The sequence below is a fragment of the Globicephala melas genome, chromosome 7 (genome assembly GCF_963455315.2).
Source record: "Globicephala melas chromosome 7, mGloMel1.2, whole genome shotgun sequence".
NCBI classification, from domain to species: Eukaryota; Metazoa; Chordata; class Mammalia; order Artiodactyla; family Delphinidae; genus Globicephala; species Globicephala melas.
The window spans coordinates 93,125,750-93,142,862 of NC_083320.1; the positions used below are offsets into that span (position 1 = coordinate 93,125,750).

The window sequence follows — 17,113 nt, forward strand, 5'->3', positions numbered from 1 at the left end:
TTAATTTTGTATCCTGCAACTTTACAAAATTCATTGATCAGCTCTAGTAGTTTTCTGGTGGCATCTTTAGGATTCCCTATGTATAGCATCATGTCATCTGCAAACAGTGACAGTTTTACTTCTTGTTTTCCAATTTGTATCCCTTTTATTTTTTTTCTTCTCTGATTGCCGTGCCAGGACTTCCAAAACTATGTTGAATAATAGTGCTGAGAGTGGACATCCTTGTCTTGTTCCTGATCTTAGAGGAAATGCTTTCAGTTTTCCACCATTGAGAATAATGTTTGCTGTGGGTTTGTCATATATGGCCTTTATTATGTTGAGGTAGTTTCCCTCTATGCCCACTTTCTGGAGAGTTTTTATCATAAATGGGTGTTGAATTTTGTCAAAAGCTCTTTCTGCATCTATTGAGATGATCATATGGTTTTTACTTTCAATTTGATAATATGGTGTATCACATTGATTGGTTTGCATATATTGAAGAATCCTTGCATTCCTAGGGTAAACTCCACTTGATTATGGTGTATCATCCTTTTAATGTGTTGTTGGATTCTGTTTGCTAGTATTTTGTTGAGGATTTTTGCATCTATATTCATCAGTGATATTGGTCTGTAATTTTCTTTTTTTGTAGTATCTTTGTCTGGTTTTGGTATCAGGGTGATGGTGGACTCATAGAATGAGCTTGGGAGTGTTCCTTCCTCTGCAATTTTTTGGAAGAGTTTGAGAAGGATGGGTGTTAGCTCTTCTCTGTTTGATAGAATTCACCTGTGAAGCCATCTGGTCCTGGACTTTTTTTTTTTTTTTTTGGCGGTACACAGGCCTCTCACTGTTGTAGCCTCTCCTGTTGTGGATCACAGGCTTCGGACGCACAGGCTTAGCGGCCATGGCTCACGGGCCCAGCCGCTCCACGGCATGTGGGATCTTCCCAGACCAGGGCACGAACCCGCGTTCCCTGCATCGGCAGGCGGGCTCTCAAGCACTGCGCCACCAGGGAAGCCCGGTTGGAAGATTTTTAATCACAGTTTGAATTTCATTACTTGTGATTGGTCTGTTCATATTTTATATTTCCTCCTGGTTCAGTCTTGGAAGGTTATAGTTTTCTAAGAATTTGTCCATTTCTTCCAGGTTGTCCCTTTTATTGGCATAGAGTTCCTTGTAGTAGTCTCTTAGAATGCTTTGTATTTCTGTGGTGTCTGTTGTAACTTCTCCCTTTTCATTTCTAATTTTATTAATTTGAGTCCTCTCCCTCTTTTTTTTTTTTTTTTTTTGCGGTACGCCGGCCTCTCACTGTTGTGGCCTCTCCCGTTGCGGAGCCCAGGCTCCAGGCACACAGGCTCAGCGGCCATGGCTCACGGGCCCAGCCGCTCCGCGGCATGTGGGATCTTCCCGGACTGGGGCACGAACCTGTGTCCGCTGCATCGGCAGGTGGACTCTCAACCACCGCACCACGAGGGAAGCCCTCTCTCTTTTTCTTGATGAGTCTGGCAAATGGTTTATCAATTTTGTTTATCTTCTCAAAGAAGCAGCTTTTAGTTTTATTGATCTTTGCTATTGTTTTCTTTGTTTCTATTTCATTTATTTCTGCTCTGATCTTTATGATTTCTTTCCTTTTGCTAACTTTGGGTTTTGTTTGTTCTTCTTTCTCTGGTTCCTTTAGGTGTAAGGTTAGATTGTTTATTTGCGATTTTGTTTGTTTCTTGAGATAGGCTTGTATAGCTATAAACTTCCCTCTTAGAAGTGCTTTTGCTACATCCCATAGGTTTTGGATCATCGTGTTTTCATTGTCATTTGTCTCTAGGTATTATTTGATCTCCTCTTTGATTTCTTTAGTGATCTCTTGGTTATTTAGTAATGTATTGTTTAGCCTCCATGTGTTTGTGTTTTTTATGTTTTTTTCCCTGTAATTCATTTTTTTTAATTGATTTTTTTTTAATATTTATTTATTTATTGATTGATTGATTGATGGCTGTGTTGGGTCTTCATTTCTGTGCGAGGACTTTCTCTAGTTGCGGCAAGTGGGGGCCACTCTTCATCGCGGTGCACGGGCCTCTCACTATCGTGGCCTCTCTTGTTGTGGAGCACAGGCTCCAGACGCGCAGGCTCAGTAATTGTGGCTCACGGGCCCAGTTGCTCTGCAGCATGTGGGATCTTCCCAGACCAGGGCTTGAACCCGTGTCCCCTGCACTGGCAGGCAGGCTCTCAACCACTGCGCCACCAGGGAAGCCCTCCCTGTAATTCATTTTTAATCTCATAGCATTGTGGTCAGAAAAGATGCTTGATATGATTTCAGTTTTCTTAAATTTACTGAGGCTTGATTTGTGACCCAGGATCCTGGAGAATGTTCCATGCGCACTTGAGAAGAAAGTGTAATCTGCTGTTTTTGGATGGAATGTCCTATAAATATCAATTAAATCTATCTGGTCTATTGTGTCATTTAAAGCTTCTGTTCCCTTATTTTCATTTTGGATGATCTGTCCATTGGTGTAAGTGAGGTGTTAAAGTCCCCCACTATTATTGTGTTACTGTCGATTTCCTCTTTTATAGCTGTTAGCAGTTGCCTTATGTATTGAGGTGCTCCTATGTTTGGTGCATATATATTTATAATTCTTATTGTTATATCTTCTTCTTGGATTCATCCCTTGATCATTGTGTAGTGTCCTTCCTTGTCTCTTGTAACAGTCTTTATTTTAAAGTCTATTTTATCTGGTATGAGTATTGCTACTCCAGCTTTCTATTGATTTCCATTTGCACGGAATAACTTTTTCCATCCCCTCACTTTCAGTCTGTATGTGTCCCTAGGTCTGAAGTGGGTCTCTTGTAGACAGCATATATATGGGTCTTGTTTTTGTATCCATTCAGCAAGGCTGTTTCTTTTGGTTGGAGCATTTAATCCATTTACATTTAAGGTAATTATCGATATGTATGTTCCTATGACCATTTTCTTAATTGTTTCGGGTTTGTTTATGTAGGTCCTTTTCTTCTCTTGTGCTTTCCACTTAGAGAAGTTCCTTTAGCATTTGTTGTAGAGCTGGTTTGGCGGTGCTGAATTCTCTTAGCTTTTGCTTGTCTGTAAAGCTCTTGATTTCTTCATCGAATCTGAATGAGATCCTTGCCGGGTAGAGTAATCTTGGTTGTAGGTTCTTCCCTTTCATCACTTTAAGTATATCATGCCACTCCCTTCTGGCTTGTAGAATTTCTGCTGAGAAATCAGCTGTTAACCTTATGGGAGTTCCCTTGTATGTTATTTGTCGTTTTTCCCTTGCTGCTTTCAATAATTTTTCTTTGTCTTTAATTTTTGCCAATTTGATTACTATGTGTCTCGACATGTTTCTCCTTGGGTTTATCCTGTATGGGACTCTCTGCGCTTCCTGGCCTTGGGTGACTATTTCCGTTCCCATGGTAGGGATGTTTTCTACTATAATCAAATATTTTCTCTGATCCTTTCTCTCTCTCTTCTCCTTCTGGGATCCCTATAATGTGAATGTTGTTGTGTTTAATGTTGTCCCAGAGGTCTCTTAGGCTATCTTCATTTCTTTTCATTATTTTTTTCCTTATTCTGTTCCACAGCAGTGAATTCCACCATTCTGTCTTCCAGGTAACTTATACGTTCTTCTGCCTCAGTTATTCTGCTATTGATTCCTTCTAGTGTAGTTTTCATTTCAGTTATTGTATTGTTCATCTCTGATTGTTTGTTCTTTAATTCTTCTAGGTCTTTGTTAAACATTTCTTGCATCTTCTCGATCTTTGCCTCCATTCTTTTTCTGAGGTCCTGGATCATCTTCACTATCATTATTCTGAATTCTTTTTCTGGAAGGTTGCCTATCTCCACTTCATTTAGTTGTTTTTCTGGGGTTTTATCTTGTTCCTTCATCTGGTACATAGCCCTCTGCCTTTTCATCTTGTCTTTCTGTGAAAGTGGTTTTTGTTCCACAGGCTGCAGGATTGTAGTTCTTGCTTCTGCTGTCTGCCCTCTGGTGGATGAGGCTATCTAAGAGGCTTGTGCAAGTTTCCTGATGGGAGGGACTGGTGGTGGGTAGAGCTGGGTGTTGCTCTGGTGGGCAGAGCTCAGTAAAACTGTAATCTGCTTGACTGCTGATGGATGGGGCTGGGTTCCCTCCCTGTTGGTTGTTTGGCCTGAGGCAACCCAACACTGAAGCCTACCTGGGCTCTTCGGTGGGGCTAATGGCAGACTCTGGGAGGGCTCATGCCAAGGAGTCCTTCCCAGAACTTCTGTTGCCAGTGTCCTTGTCCCCATGGTGAGCCACAGCCCCCCCACCCCCGCCTCTGCAGGAGACCCTCCAACACTAGCAGGTAGGTCTGGTTCAGTCTCCTATGGGGTCACTGTTCCTTCCCCTGGGTCCCGATGTGCACACTACTTTGTGTGTACCCTCCAAGAGTGGAGTCTCTGTTTCCCCCAGCCCTGTCGAAGTCCTGCAATCAAATCCCACTAGCCTTCAAAGTCTGATTCTCTATGAATTCCTCCTCCCGTTGCCGGACCCCCAGGTTGGGAAGCCTGATGTGGGGCTCAGAACCTTCACTCCAGTGGGTGGACTTCTGTGGTATAAGTGTTCTACAGTTTGTGAGTCACCCACCCAGCAGTTATGGGATTTGATTTTATTGTGATAGCACTCCTTCTACCATCTCATTGTGGCTTCTCCTTTGTCTTTGCATGTACGGTATCTTGGTGAGTTCTAGTGTCTTCCTGTTGATGACTGTCCAGCAGCTAGTTGTGATTCTGGTGTTCTCACAAGAGGGAGTGAGAGCACGTCCTTCTACTCCGCCATCTTGGTTCAGGCTCCCTAGACATTCTTTTTTAAGTATTCTTTTTTCATTATGATTTATCCCAAGAGATTGGATATAGTTCCCTGTGCTCTACAGTAGGACCTTGTTGTTTATCCATTCTAAATGTAATAGTTTGCATCTACCAACCCCAAACTCCCTGTCCATTCCTCTCCCTCCCCACCTCCCCCTTGGCAACCGCAAGTCTGATCTCGATGTCTGTGGGTCTGTTTCTGTTTTGTAGATAGGTTCTTTTGAGCATATTTTAGATTCCACATATAATATTATATGGTATTTGTCTTTCTCTTTCTGACTTATTTCACTTAGTATGATAATCTCTAGTTGCATCCATGCTGCTGCAAATGGCATTATTTTGTTCTTTTTTATGGCTGAGTAGTATTCCATTGTATATATGTACCACATCTTCATTATCTGTTCGTCTGTTGATGGGCATTTAGGTTGCTTCCATATCTTGGCTATTGTGAATAGTGCTGCTGTGAACATAGGGGTGCATGTGTCTTTTTATTTTTTAGAGTAGTTTCAGGTTCACAGCAAAACTGAGTGGAAGACACAGAGACTTCCCATTTACTCCCTGCCCCCACACATGTATAGCGTCCCCCGTTATCGACATCCCCCACCTGCACGGCAGATTTGTTACAATCAAAGACATATACAATGATCTATACACCGACACATTATCATTCTAGTGCCCATTTTTTACTTGAAATGTCATTAAACCTTTTCCATGTCATTACATGATCACAGTGATTGTTTCTGATGGTTGCCTAGTATTCCACTGAGCACCCTGCCCCAATACCAGCAAGCTTAGAAGGGAAGCCTTCCTGCCTTTTAGAAAGGAGCACACTTTGCTGTTGGAGATTAGGACCCACCCAGTTAAGAACTAACATTTGGGACATTAGAAGCAGTCAGGAGCTTCTCTTCCTAGAGCACGTTTTGGGTGTAAAATTCTTCAAACATAGGTGTCATCATCTTCACATGATAAAAAGGAAAAGAAAAAGGTGCTAAGCTGTAGCAAACCTCCTCCTGCACTCCAGGTTTCTGCTCTGTGCTGTATGTACACAGTTGCATTGAATCCTCCTGGATGGATCCATAATTACCCACTTCCTGCAGACAAGGAAGCTGAAGTCGAGGGAGAAGATGGTTTGAGTTTACTGAGCATGTTAGTGATAGAGTCAATATTCAGATGTAGGCTTGTTATACTCCAGGTACCCCACCTTTAACGTTTCTCCTGGTGCTCCACCAAGGAAAGATGTTGACATTTGTAAGACCATGAGTTAAGTCTACAGCAGATCCTGGTTGTGGTTTCTCTTCCTAGACTTCATTAAGTAGAAAGGAGAACAGGAAGGCTAGAAATAATTTCCCCCTCTTTTGTGTGTTAACTAAAGTGATTGCCCCTGCCAATTAGTTGTGGACTAGTCAATAAGCCCTTCCTGGGACTTCCCTGGTGGCGCAGTGGTTAAGAGTCCGCCTGCCAATGCAGGGGACACGGGTTCGAGCCCTGGTCCGGGAAGATCCCACATGCCGCGGAGCAACTAAGCCCGCGTGCCACAACTACTGAAGCCCGCATGCCTAGAACCCGTACTCTGAAACAAGAGAAGCCACCGCAATGAGAAGCCCACGCACCGCAACAAAGAGTAGCTCCCGCTCAACACAACTAGAGAAAATCCACACACAGTAACGAAGACCCAATGCAACCAAAGATTTAAAAAATTAAAAAAAAAAAAAAAAAGCACTTACTGAGGACAGAGGCAGAGGAACTGGGTGATGATCCAGGCCTGGGGTCAGACTGCCTGTGCTCTCCCCTTCTCTGGATCCTGTGTTCCTCACCTGTATCATAGTAATAGTATTTGTACTTGCCACATAAGTGAGGATCACACAAGATAAGCCATTGACACCTGTTATTGTTAATGTGGTTGTGGTGCTGTCGCTATCGACCTGGTGATGGTGGTGATGGTGGTATTGACTTGTTGACACAGTTGTGGATGTTGCTGACATTGTTGCTGTTGACTTTATTAACTTGCTACCGTTACTGTCTTTGGTGTCAACTTGCTGACGTTGTTGTTGACTTGTTATTGGCTTGTGGGTGCTGTTGTTGTCACTAAGACCTGTATTTCCTTCTTTCTTCCTCACAAGGTGGCTCACGTGGTGCTCAAGGCTCATGCCAGGGCTTGGCACCACTACAACAGCCAACATCGCCCACAGCAGCAGGGGCGAGTAGGCATTGTACTGAACTCAGACTGGGCAGAGCCCCTGTCCCCAGGGAGGCCTGAGGACCGGAGAGCCTCTGAACGCTTCCTGCACTTCATGCTGGGCTGGTTTGCACACCCCATCTTTGTGGATGGAGACTACCCGGCTGCCCTGAGAGCCCAAATCCAACAGACAAACAAACAGTGCCCCAGTCCTGTGGCCCAGCTCCCTAAGTTCACCGAAGCAGAGAAGCAGCTCCTGAAGGGCTCCGCTGACTTTCTGGGTCTGTCCCATTACACTTCCCGCCTCATCAGCAAGGCCCAAGGAGATACCTGCGTCCCCAGCTATGATACCATTGGAGGCTTCTCCCAACACGTGGACCCTGCGTGGCCCCAGACCGAATCCCCTTGGATCCGTGTGGTACCCTGGGGTATAAGGAGGCTGTTGCAGTTTGTATCCTTGGAATACACAAGAGGCAAAGTTCCAATCTACCTGGCTGGGAATGGCATGCCCATAGGGGAAAGTGAAGATCTCATCAATGATTCCTTGAGAATTGACTACTTCAATCAATATATCAATGAGGTGCTCAAGGGTAAGAATGTGGATATGCTGGTGATTGGAACGTGGGTGGTACTTCATCAAGTCTTCAGAGTTTTGTTTTGAGGGACAAAGACAGTCTCCCAAGAAAATGAAGCCAAAAAGTAGTATTTGTAGTAATAGTGTGAGTCCTTCATATCAGCCTCCTAACTCTCTCCCTCAAAGGCCTCAAGCCTTTACTTTTATATTGCTAGTGCCTACAGCGCTCCCTTCTACACTCTGCCTATCTGAGTCCTATCTATCCATCAAACCTCATCATCTTTTAACACATTTAGTTAACAAATATTTATTGAGTGCCCATTACATGCCAGACATTGTGTAAGACAGTAGGGGTACCATATTGAACCAACACCTTCTTTTCCCAGAGGGGACTCAGAGTCTACAGAGGGACGCAGACAGAAAAGTGCAATATATGGTGATGATGGCATTACAGGGTGACATGAGGACACTCAGGGTGGGACTCCAGCCCATTAAATCTTCCCCCATCGCTCCAGCCTGGCCTGATCTTCATTTCCTTCGACGGGGTATAAAATCTACATTCCACATCATTCACTTTGGTCCACTTAACCTATATCTACAGTCTCATTTTTACCTTATATGTCTTTTTATTTCAAGTAAAAAGGAGAGGCAAATAGGTTTCATCTCAGTACGTCAGTCCTAATCAACTGATAGTGGCTAGCTGTCTGCCTAGAGGGCTGTGTTGAGAAGATTTCGAGGCCTTGTCTAGAATCAAAGAGAAAGAGTTTAGAAGTGACCCCTGCCCTGGGCACTGCAGTAAGGAATGGAGACCTACATCCCACTGTTAGTGAGGTCAGACTTCACCTGTACTCTCCTCAGTATCAAGGAATCCCTTTAAGACATTATCTCAAGTGATCCTTGAAACAGCCTTGTTCAGTAAATAGGGGCAGATATTATCTTCATGGGACAACTATGAAAACCGATGCTCTGAGAGATTAAATGATATGCCCAGACATCCAGTGAGTGGAGCCATAGGCCCTTCTGTTTCTGGCTCAGCAATTCCTTCTGCCCACTAACCTATGAGGCTTTTATTCATCTTTATGTTCCCAGAGCCTAGCACAGCGTGGGATAAAGTAGGTGCCTACTAAATTATTTATTGAGTGAATGAGCACGTTACCTACCTCTTACACAGTCATCCACAGCTATTGCTCTGACTCCTGGTTGACTCACTAGAACATTTTTAATTCTTTCACAGTTCTGGAGGCCAGAAGTCCAAAATCAAGACGTCACTAGGAACACTTTCCATCCAAAGCCTCTGAGGGAGAATCCTTCCTTGCCTCTTCCAGCTTCTGGGGGATCTAGGCCTTCCTTGGCTGTGGCTGCATGACTCCAATCTCTGCCTTCACCTTCACATGGCCTTCTCCCCTATGTCACTTATGATGATGCTTGTCACTGAATTTAGGACCCACCTTGATTAATCCAGGATGGTCTCATTTTGAGATCCTTAACTTAGTGAATTATATTTGCAAAACCCCTTTTGCCAAATAAGGTTACATCAGTAGTACCAGGGGTCAGCACTTGGATATACCTTTTTGGGGACCACAATTCAAGCCACTGAATCAGAGAATACATTTTTTTAGGCTTTATTTCTCCTTTTAAAAACGGAATGCGTGATTATTTCATGTCAATATTACTAAACATAAAGAAGAAAAAACAAAAGCATATTTTTTAAAGATTAAATGATTTATGTATTCTGTATTAAACCAAGGAGTCCTGACACTAGCAGATGGGGCACTTTTTCTTTTTCTTTTTTTTTTTTTTTTTTTGCAGTACGCGGGCCTCTCACTGCTGTGGCCTCTCCCGTTGCGGAGCACAGGCTCCGGACGCGCAGGGTCAGCGGCCATGGCTCACGGGCCCAGCCGCTCCGCGGCATGTGGGATCTTCCCGGACCGGGGCACGAACCCGTGTCCCCTGCATCGGCAGGCGGACTCTCAACCACTGCGCCACCAGGGAAGCCCGGGGCACTTTTTCTTTATTACTCATTTTAAGGTAGGGACACACCTTTCGATTGAGACTTATGGCCACAGATGTGGCCTGTTTTGTGTGGGTCTTACGGATTTTCCTTTTACTTGTTATGAGGAGGAAAAAGGGTTAATATCTTGGGGGTAACCCAAGTCACCTCCCGAACTTTCATGTTAAAAGGAAAACCTTTTAAAAGTAACATCAGCCCTTTGCAACTCTGTCATCATTTCAGACCCCAACCAATCCTTGCTTAACACACACCCTTACTTCTTGCCAGCTCCAATCCTAATTCTCGACAAACAATTTATGTAACCTTGCAGTTTTTGCCTTTGTAAGCGTCCCCCATTTTATAGTGGAACACAATTCAAGTGCTTCCTGACTCTGTGTCTCCCGGGCTGCAGTGCTAACAAACCCCAAAATAGACACCTCTATTTTAAAAATAATAAAAATAAAAGGCAACATCAGTAACAGACTTTAAAACAATCCCAATTTTGGTTTTCTCCACAGCTGTCAAGGAGGACTCAGTGGATGTTCAATCTTACATTGCTCGTTCCCTCATCGACGGCTTCGAAGGCCCCTCTGGGTACAGCCAGAGGTTTGGGCTGTACCATGTCAACTTCAACGACAGCAGCAGGCCAAGGACTCCCAGGAAATCTGCCTACTTTTTCACCAGCATGATTGAAAAGAATGGTTTCCTCACCAAGGTAGTAAAAAGACTGCCACCATCCAGTAAAGCAAACGTCCCCAGGAAAATCAGAGCCTTCACGTTTCCATCCGAGGTACCCTCCAAGGCTAAAGTAGTCTGGGAAAAGTTCTCCAACCAACCCAAGTTTGAAAGAGATTTGTTCTACCACGGCACGTTCCGGGATGACTTCCTGTGGGGCGTGTCCTCGTCAGCCTATCAGATTGAAGGAGCTTGGGATGCTGACGGCAAAGGCCCCAGCATCTGGGATAATTTTACCCACACACCAGGGAGCAACGTGAAAAACAGTGCTACTGGAGACATAGCCTGTGACAGCTATAACCATCTGGATGCTGATCTGAACATGCTTCGAGCTCTGAAGGTGAAGGCCTATCGCTTCTCCATCTCCTGGTCTCGGATTTTCCCGACTGGAAGAAACACTTCTGTCAACATACGTGGTGTTGATTATTACAACAGGCTGATTGATGGCTTGGTGGCAAGCAGCATCTCTCCCATGGTGACACTGTTCCACTGGGACCTGCCCCAGGCCCTCCAGGATATTGGAGGCTGGGAGAATCCTTCCTTGATTGAGTTGTTTAACAGCTATGCAGACTTTTGTTTCCAGACCTTTGGTGACAGAGTCAAGTTCTGGATGACTTTTAACGACCCCACATCCCAGGCATGGTTGGGGTATGGCTCAGGGAAATTTCCCCCAAATGTGAACGACCCAGGCTGGGGACCTTACAGAATTGGCCATGCAATCATCAAAGCTCATGCCAGAGTCTATCACACTTACGATGAGAAGTACAGGCAAGAGCAGAAGGGGGTCATCTCTTTGAGCCTCGGTGCACACTGGGCAGAGCCCCAGTCGCCGGGGGTCCCCAGGGATGTGGAGGCAGCTGACCGAATGCTGCAGTTCTCACTGGGCTGGTTCGCCCACCCCATCTTCCGAAACGGAGACTATCCCGATGCCATGAAGTGGAAAGTGGGGAACAGGAGTGAACTACAGCACTTAGCCACCTCCCGCCTGCCCAGCTTCACTGAGGAAGAGAAGAGGTACATCTCAGCTACGGCCGACGTGTTCTGCCTCAACACCTACTCCTCCAGAATCGTGCGGCATGCAACACCCAGGTTAAACCCGCCCTCCTATGAAGATGATCGGGAGCTGACCGAGAGGGAAGACTCTTCCTGGCCCTCCACGGCAGTGAACAGAGCTGCATCCTGGGGGATGCGAAGACTGCTCAACTGGATCAAGGAAGAGTATGGGGACGTCCCCATTTACATCACTGAAAACGGAGCAGGGCTGACAGATCCGAAAGTGGAAGATACCAATAGGATATTTTACCACAAAACCTATATCAATGAAGCTTTGAAAGGTACGTGAGTGTTCATGTCCCCCTTACAAAATCTCCCAACGTCCACATGTCATGTGCCTGAAATGGTTTGGCAGAGTGGATTACACACCATCAACAGGTCTCCCTTTTATACCCTAATTCCATAATTCTTTCCCGGTCTGGGGTTACATATCCCTTTGGGAATCTGAAAAAAGCAATGGCCATCTCCCCAAATGTACACACAGGGTCCCACAGGAGTATTCTCATGGGTCCATTCATTCATTATTGAGCAACTACTATGTGACAAGTTCTATTCTAAGTGCTGGGGACACAGCAGTGAACAAAATAAACAACTTTCTGCTGACACGGAGCTTATATTCTGGTGGGTTCCATGCACCCTAGAGCAATAAACTCTTCTCTAATTCACATTTCTGTATTTAACTTCTAAAGTAGGCTGAGACTCTTGAATTTCAGACATGTCCCTTTACCCCAACAAAAGAATTTGATTTTGCAAAGATCAGTCATTAATACTTGCTATGGGGGCATCAGTGTTGACAAAAAGAAAGAGACAAGATGATCTATCAGGGCACACATTACTTGTGTGCACAAGTTGGTGGTTTAGGACTACCTGCAGTGAGGAGTCCTCCTGGTGTAAAGCTCTCCTCTGCTGTCTGTGGAACGTTCCCAGCCTACAGGCTCGACGGTGTCGACCTTCGAGGATATGCTGCATGGTCCCTGATGGACAGTTTTGAGTGGCTAAATGGCTACACGGTCAAGTTCGGACTGTACCATGTTGATTTCAATAACGTGAACAGGCCTCGCACAGCAAGAGCCTCTGCCAGGTACTACACGGAGGTCATCATCAGTAACGGCATGCCGCTGCCCAAGGAAGACGAGTTTCTCTATGGACAGTTTCCCAAGGGCTTCAGCTGGAGTGTGGCTACCGCTTCATATCAGGTGAGGAGTTCAGGACAATTCACCATCTACAGCAAACCTACTATGTGCCAGGCTCTGGGGTCAGGGCTGGAGAGGGCAGGTGGGAGCAGTGGATTTTTATAGACCTGTGGGAGGGAAGTACGGCTACCTTGCGGGGGGAGTCTGGGAAGCCCTTTTCCCAGACAGCTTGGCTTCTTCACATCCCCAAATTCAGATGGGCCATCACAGTTACAAGGGCTGTGCTGAGATGGGTGTTAGCAGGCCAGATGGAGCAGGTGGAGCCTGGAAGAAATACTTAGGCAAAGACATGCAAATATGAAGATTCTCAGCTGGATGCCTTTATTTCTCACCTAGTCTCTTCCCAGCAGACAGTTCGATCAAAATGGCTATCACATGGGCCTGGGCGTTTTCTGATGTCCTAATAACATCATACCTCTACTTTATTCATGCTAAATGAAGCTCACTAATACAGAAAATATGAGGATTTACTTTTCCTCAGAAAAAAAAGAAAGATAAAAAACGAAGAGTGACTTGCCCAGGCAGTTAGGGGTGTGACCCTGCCTTACATCTTCTTCCTCCATTTATTTTCTTTGATACAGGAGTAGGGGTTTGTATTCTCAGTGTGGAACCTGGGTGGGGTCAGTGGTCTGAGCTGACTTGACTCTGGGTTGCTCAGCCCTTGGATTTTTTCTAGGTGACCATAGCTGCTGAAAATGTTTCTGAGGAAGGTGAGGGTAGCTACCCCCAGACGACCAGACTACCAAGGTATAATGAAGTCTCAGACCAAATTCTGCCATATCCAGACATATGTTAACTAAGCACACTAACACAGGAACTATTCATGTATCCTATTCCATGGCCTGGAGAAAACCTCAGCTCTTGGTCCTCTTCGGTGCTCTGGTCAACACTGTGCATGAAAGGTGCACTTGAGGAAATGCCAAGATTTCAGAGACAGGATCCTGTTGCTCCAGGGAGACAGAATCTTCTGTAGCAGGGTTTCTCCAGCTGGGTCTGATTGACATTTGGGGCTGGATAGTTCTTTGTTGTGGGCCCGTCCTGTGCACATGTAGGATGTTTAGCAGCAAACCTGGCCTTTACCCACTAGATGCCAGTAGACTCCTCCCCCAGCTGTAACAACTAAAAAAATGTCTGCAGACATTGCTAAGTGTCTCCTCAGAGACAAAATAGTCCCTGGGTGAGAACCACTGCCCCACAGGTTTATAGCTGGACTTACTTATTCTAGGGCTAGGGTTAGGGACTTATTCTAGGGCACAGGTTGCAGGCCTGAATCATTTATTACTATGAGAGTTGACAAATGGTGATTTTCTGAGTTCATCATTGCTTTTATATTTATTAGGTGGCATTCAAAAGAAAGGTCAAGCTTTGTCTTTTCTCCTACTTATTTACATTTTACTTATATGTAAATATATATTGATATATATCATCAGTATGGCCTTGTGAAGTCCTATTTTTTTTCCAATGGGTTATACTTTTGCTATTATTATGTATGCAGATGCTTAAATCGTCCACCTTTTGCCTGGTGGATTGTCCTTTAGCTGGATCCTGTGTCCTTTTGACATGGCCCATCATTCTTTGAGCACTCTGTTAATTCTTTCTGGTGCAACAAGATGTTCCAGGCTCATCTTGTATCTTTTCTGCTCCGGCCCTGTAATCAGCCATTTCTCTAATGAGCCCTGGTTCCTTTTATTGGATAAGGGCATTTAGAAACCAAGACCTGGGTGCTAGGTGTGCTCACTGCTACTGGGGTGTCATTACTTCTAGGCCCGCTCAGTGGACAGAGCTAGGAAATGCATGTGTGTGTACACACCACACATACACACACACACACACATACACGTGCGTATATATCTAGTTCTACATCCACCCAAATCTTTATGTTAAAAAACACAGATACCTCCATTGCAATCCAACTCTACAGGGTTAATGCTGGCCTTCCCACTTTTCATATTTGTATCTCTTTTCTCCAATGATGAGAAATCTAGTTCCTAATATCTTCAACATAGTCACTTATTTTCTTAGTCCCCCTGCATTAACTAGTCTCCCAACCACCAAGCCATCTCCTGCACCCAGATGGGCCACACGGGGTGCACTCCCGCTGACCTAGGGCCTGCCACTCTCAGAGGGGCTGTGCAGGCCAAGCCTGGACATGTCTTCTTGCTGAGAATGCCAGCACTACCTTAGCTGCAGCCAATCACACAGTATCACACTATATATGCTTAAGTGTTTTAAAGTAAATTATGGAAATTACACCTCTCAGACTACCTAAGCCCATAGGTAGGCATTTGCCCAGTGGCTTGTGGTCAGTTTATAGGTTAGGTGGGAGGAGGAAAAGGAGGCACAGAAACAGTGATACACATCCTGATTAGAAACTCTGCCTCTACATCTGGCATCATTGGGATTTGTTTGGCTGTGATTGGGGTTGAGGCATGTGGAATTGTTCATTCAAACTTTTAGTGAGCACCCACCATACTCCAGACACTGCTGCATTGACTGCTGGGCCACCAAGATGAAAGACGCAATGCCTAGACCTCAGTCTTGTAGGAAGAAAGCCAGTCAGCAAGCGGATAATTGTGCCGTGCAGCATGACAGTGCTGTGATGTTCAGAAAGTATGTACAGGAAGCTGTAGGAGTTCAGAAATCGAGGGGTGGCAGAGAAGGTGATGCTGACTTATGTCAGGACTCACCCACTGACTGGGAAGGGCTTGACTACATGACTTGCTTAGACCATGTCTTGTCATCTTGAGATCGAAGGTGCGTGGAGAGCAGATGGCAAAGGGCTCAGTATTTGGGACACGTTTTCTCACACACCACTGAAAGTTGGCAATGATGACACTGGAGACGTGGCCTGTGACAGTTATCACAAGATTGCCGAGGATGTGGTCGCCCTGCAGAACCTGGGTGTGACCCACTATCGCTTTTCCATCTCTTGGACTCGCATCCTCCCTGACGGAACTACCAAATACATCAATGAAGCGGGCCTGAACTACTACATGCGGCTCATCGACGCGCTGCAGGCTGCCAGCATCCAGCCCCAGGTGAGATGGGGCCCTGACCTGGCCTGGCCAAGTCCCCTGGGAGCCAGTTGGGCTGGAGAGAACATTTCTTTTGTGAAAAAAATGCTGTTTTCAAATTTAATTTTTGAATGATCAGTAAAGATTTTCCTTCTGCCCCTGACCTCTAGCCATGTTTCCCTCATAGGTGACCAAGTTTGCTGGGTTCTCATGTCCTTTTGTGTATGTGACCAGTAGGCATGTGTATATGTGTATGTATATGCCTTTTCCCCTCTTTTTTCCTAATGGTATGATACATACAGTTTGATACTTGCTTTTTAAAAAATTTTTTATTTATTATTTATTTGGTTGTGCCAGGTCTTAGTTGTGGCAGGCGGGCTCCTTAGTTGTGGTGTGTGGGCTTCTTAGTTGCAGCTCACAGGCTATTTAGTTGTGGCACGTGGGCTCCTTAGTTGTGGCTGGCGGGCTCTTACAGATATTTCCATATCCATACATAGTTTCCTCATTTGTTGCTTTTTTGCTTTGTTTTAGTTATGTGGTAATCGTTTGTACCTTACTTCTCTAATCACTTCCCTATTAATGGACACTCTTCCCTGTGATGTTTCCACTCTTGCCATTATAACCAGCACTACAATGAGTAACCATAGATGCATAATTACACTAGGGTGGAAGTTTATCTGTAGGATATGGTTCTAGGAGCAGAACTGCTGAGGCAAAAGTGCACGTGTTTTTAAGCCATGAGTTATTATGAATAATAATACAGAAGCTCACTTGTGGGCTTCTTTACTGTCACCAAATCTTTTACATTTTACTTGGGAGCATAAGAATACTTCTCCTTTTCCCCTGGGCCATTTATGATAAACAGCTGGAGGGCACTAGTTCTATGATACTGTGTGTTTCCTCTGCTGTATTGATTGGAGATTATGCACTGCAGCCAGAGCATAATCTCCGCATTAACCCCTCCCCCCCACCCCCACCCCAAAAGCAGAGATTTTTACAAATAAAAGTGCTACCTGGACTTCTCACACTGCTAACACTGCAGGAACAAATCATCCATGCGGCGTTTATTACAGTGTGTGTGACCACTAGCTGTGATGGAGAGGGGATGGCCAGTGGCTGCCCTGCAGGAGCCCAAGATCTGGGGGGAAACGAGCTCCATTACACATAACAATTCACAACATCAGAAAGAACAGAACTCAGGGCTTAATGATTTTGTAGTTCTTATTTTTTTAAATAGATTTTAAAATATTTATTTATTTTTGGCTGTGCCACGTGTCATGCAGGATCTTAGTTTCCCGACCAGGGATCGAACCCAGGGTCTTGGCAGCGAGAGCATGGAGTCCTAACCACTGGACCTCCAGGGAATTCCCTGTAGTTCTTAAGGGCATTGAGACACCGCAGAAAAGAAAAGTGCTGTGGCCGGAAAAAGCTTCAAGGAGGTGTGGGTCTTGAAGAAAGAGGACAGTCTGGGTGGGTGGGTGGGCAGGGGAAGGGCATTTCAGGCAAAGGGAGAGACTGGGCCTGAGCTGAAGATGGTTGGCAGCCCAGTGGAGACTGCGGACAGTGGA

General features: G+C 45.1%; 1 protein-coding gene across 1 annotated transcript in view; it reads left to right on the forward strand.

Moving 5' to 3' along the window:
• Window positions 1-17,113, forward strand: part of LCT (lactase) — a 54,125-nt gene that overhangs the window by 23,353 nt on the left and 13,659 nt on the right. Inside the window, exons 7-10 of the mRNA XM_030883056.2 lie at window positions 6,931-7,576; window positions 10,069-11,619; window positions 12,266-12,534; window positions 15,279-15,569. Coding sequence (XP_030738916.2) covers window positions 6,931-7,576; window positions 10,069-11,619; window positions 12,266-12,534; window positions 15,279-15,569 — 2,757 coding nt within the window. The remainder of the gene's footprint in view (window positions 1-6,930; window positions 7,577-10,068; window positions 11,620-12,265; window positions 12,535-15,278; window positions 15,570-17,113) is intronic.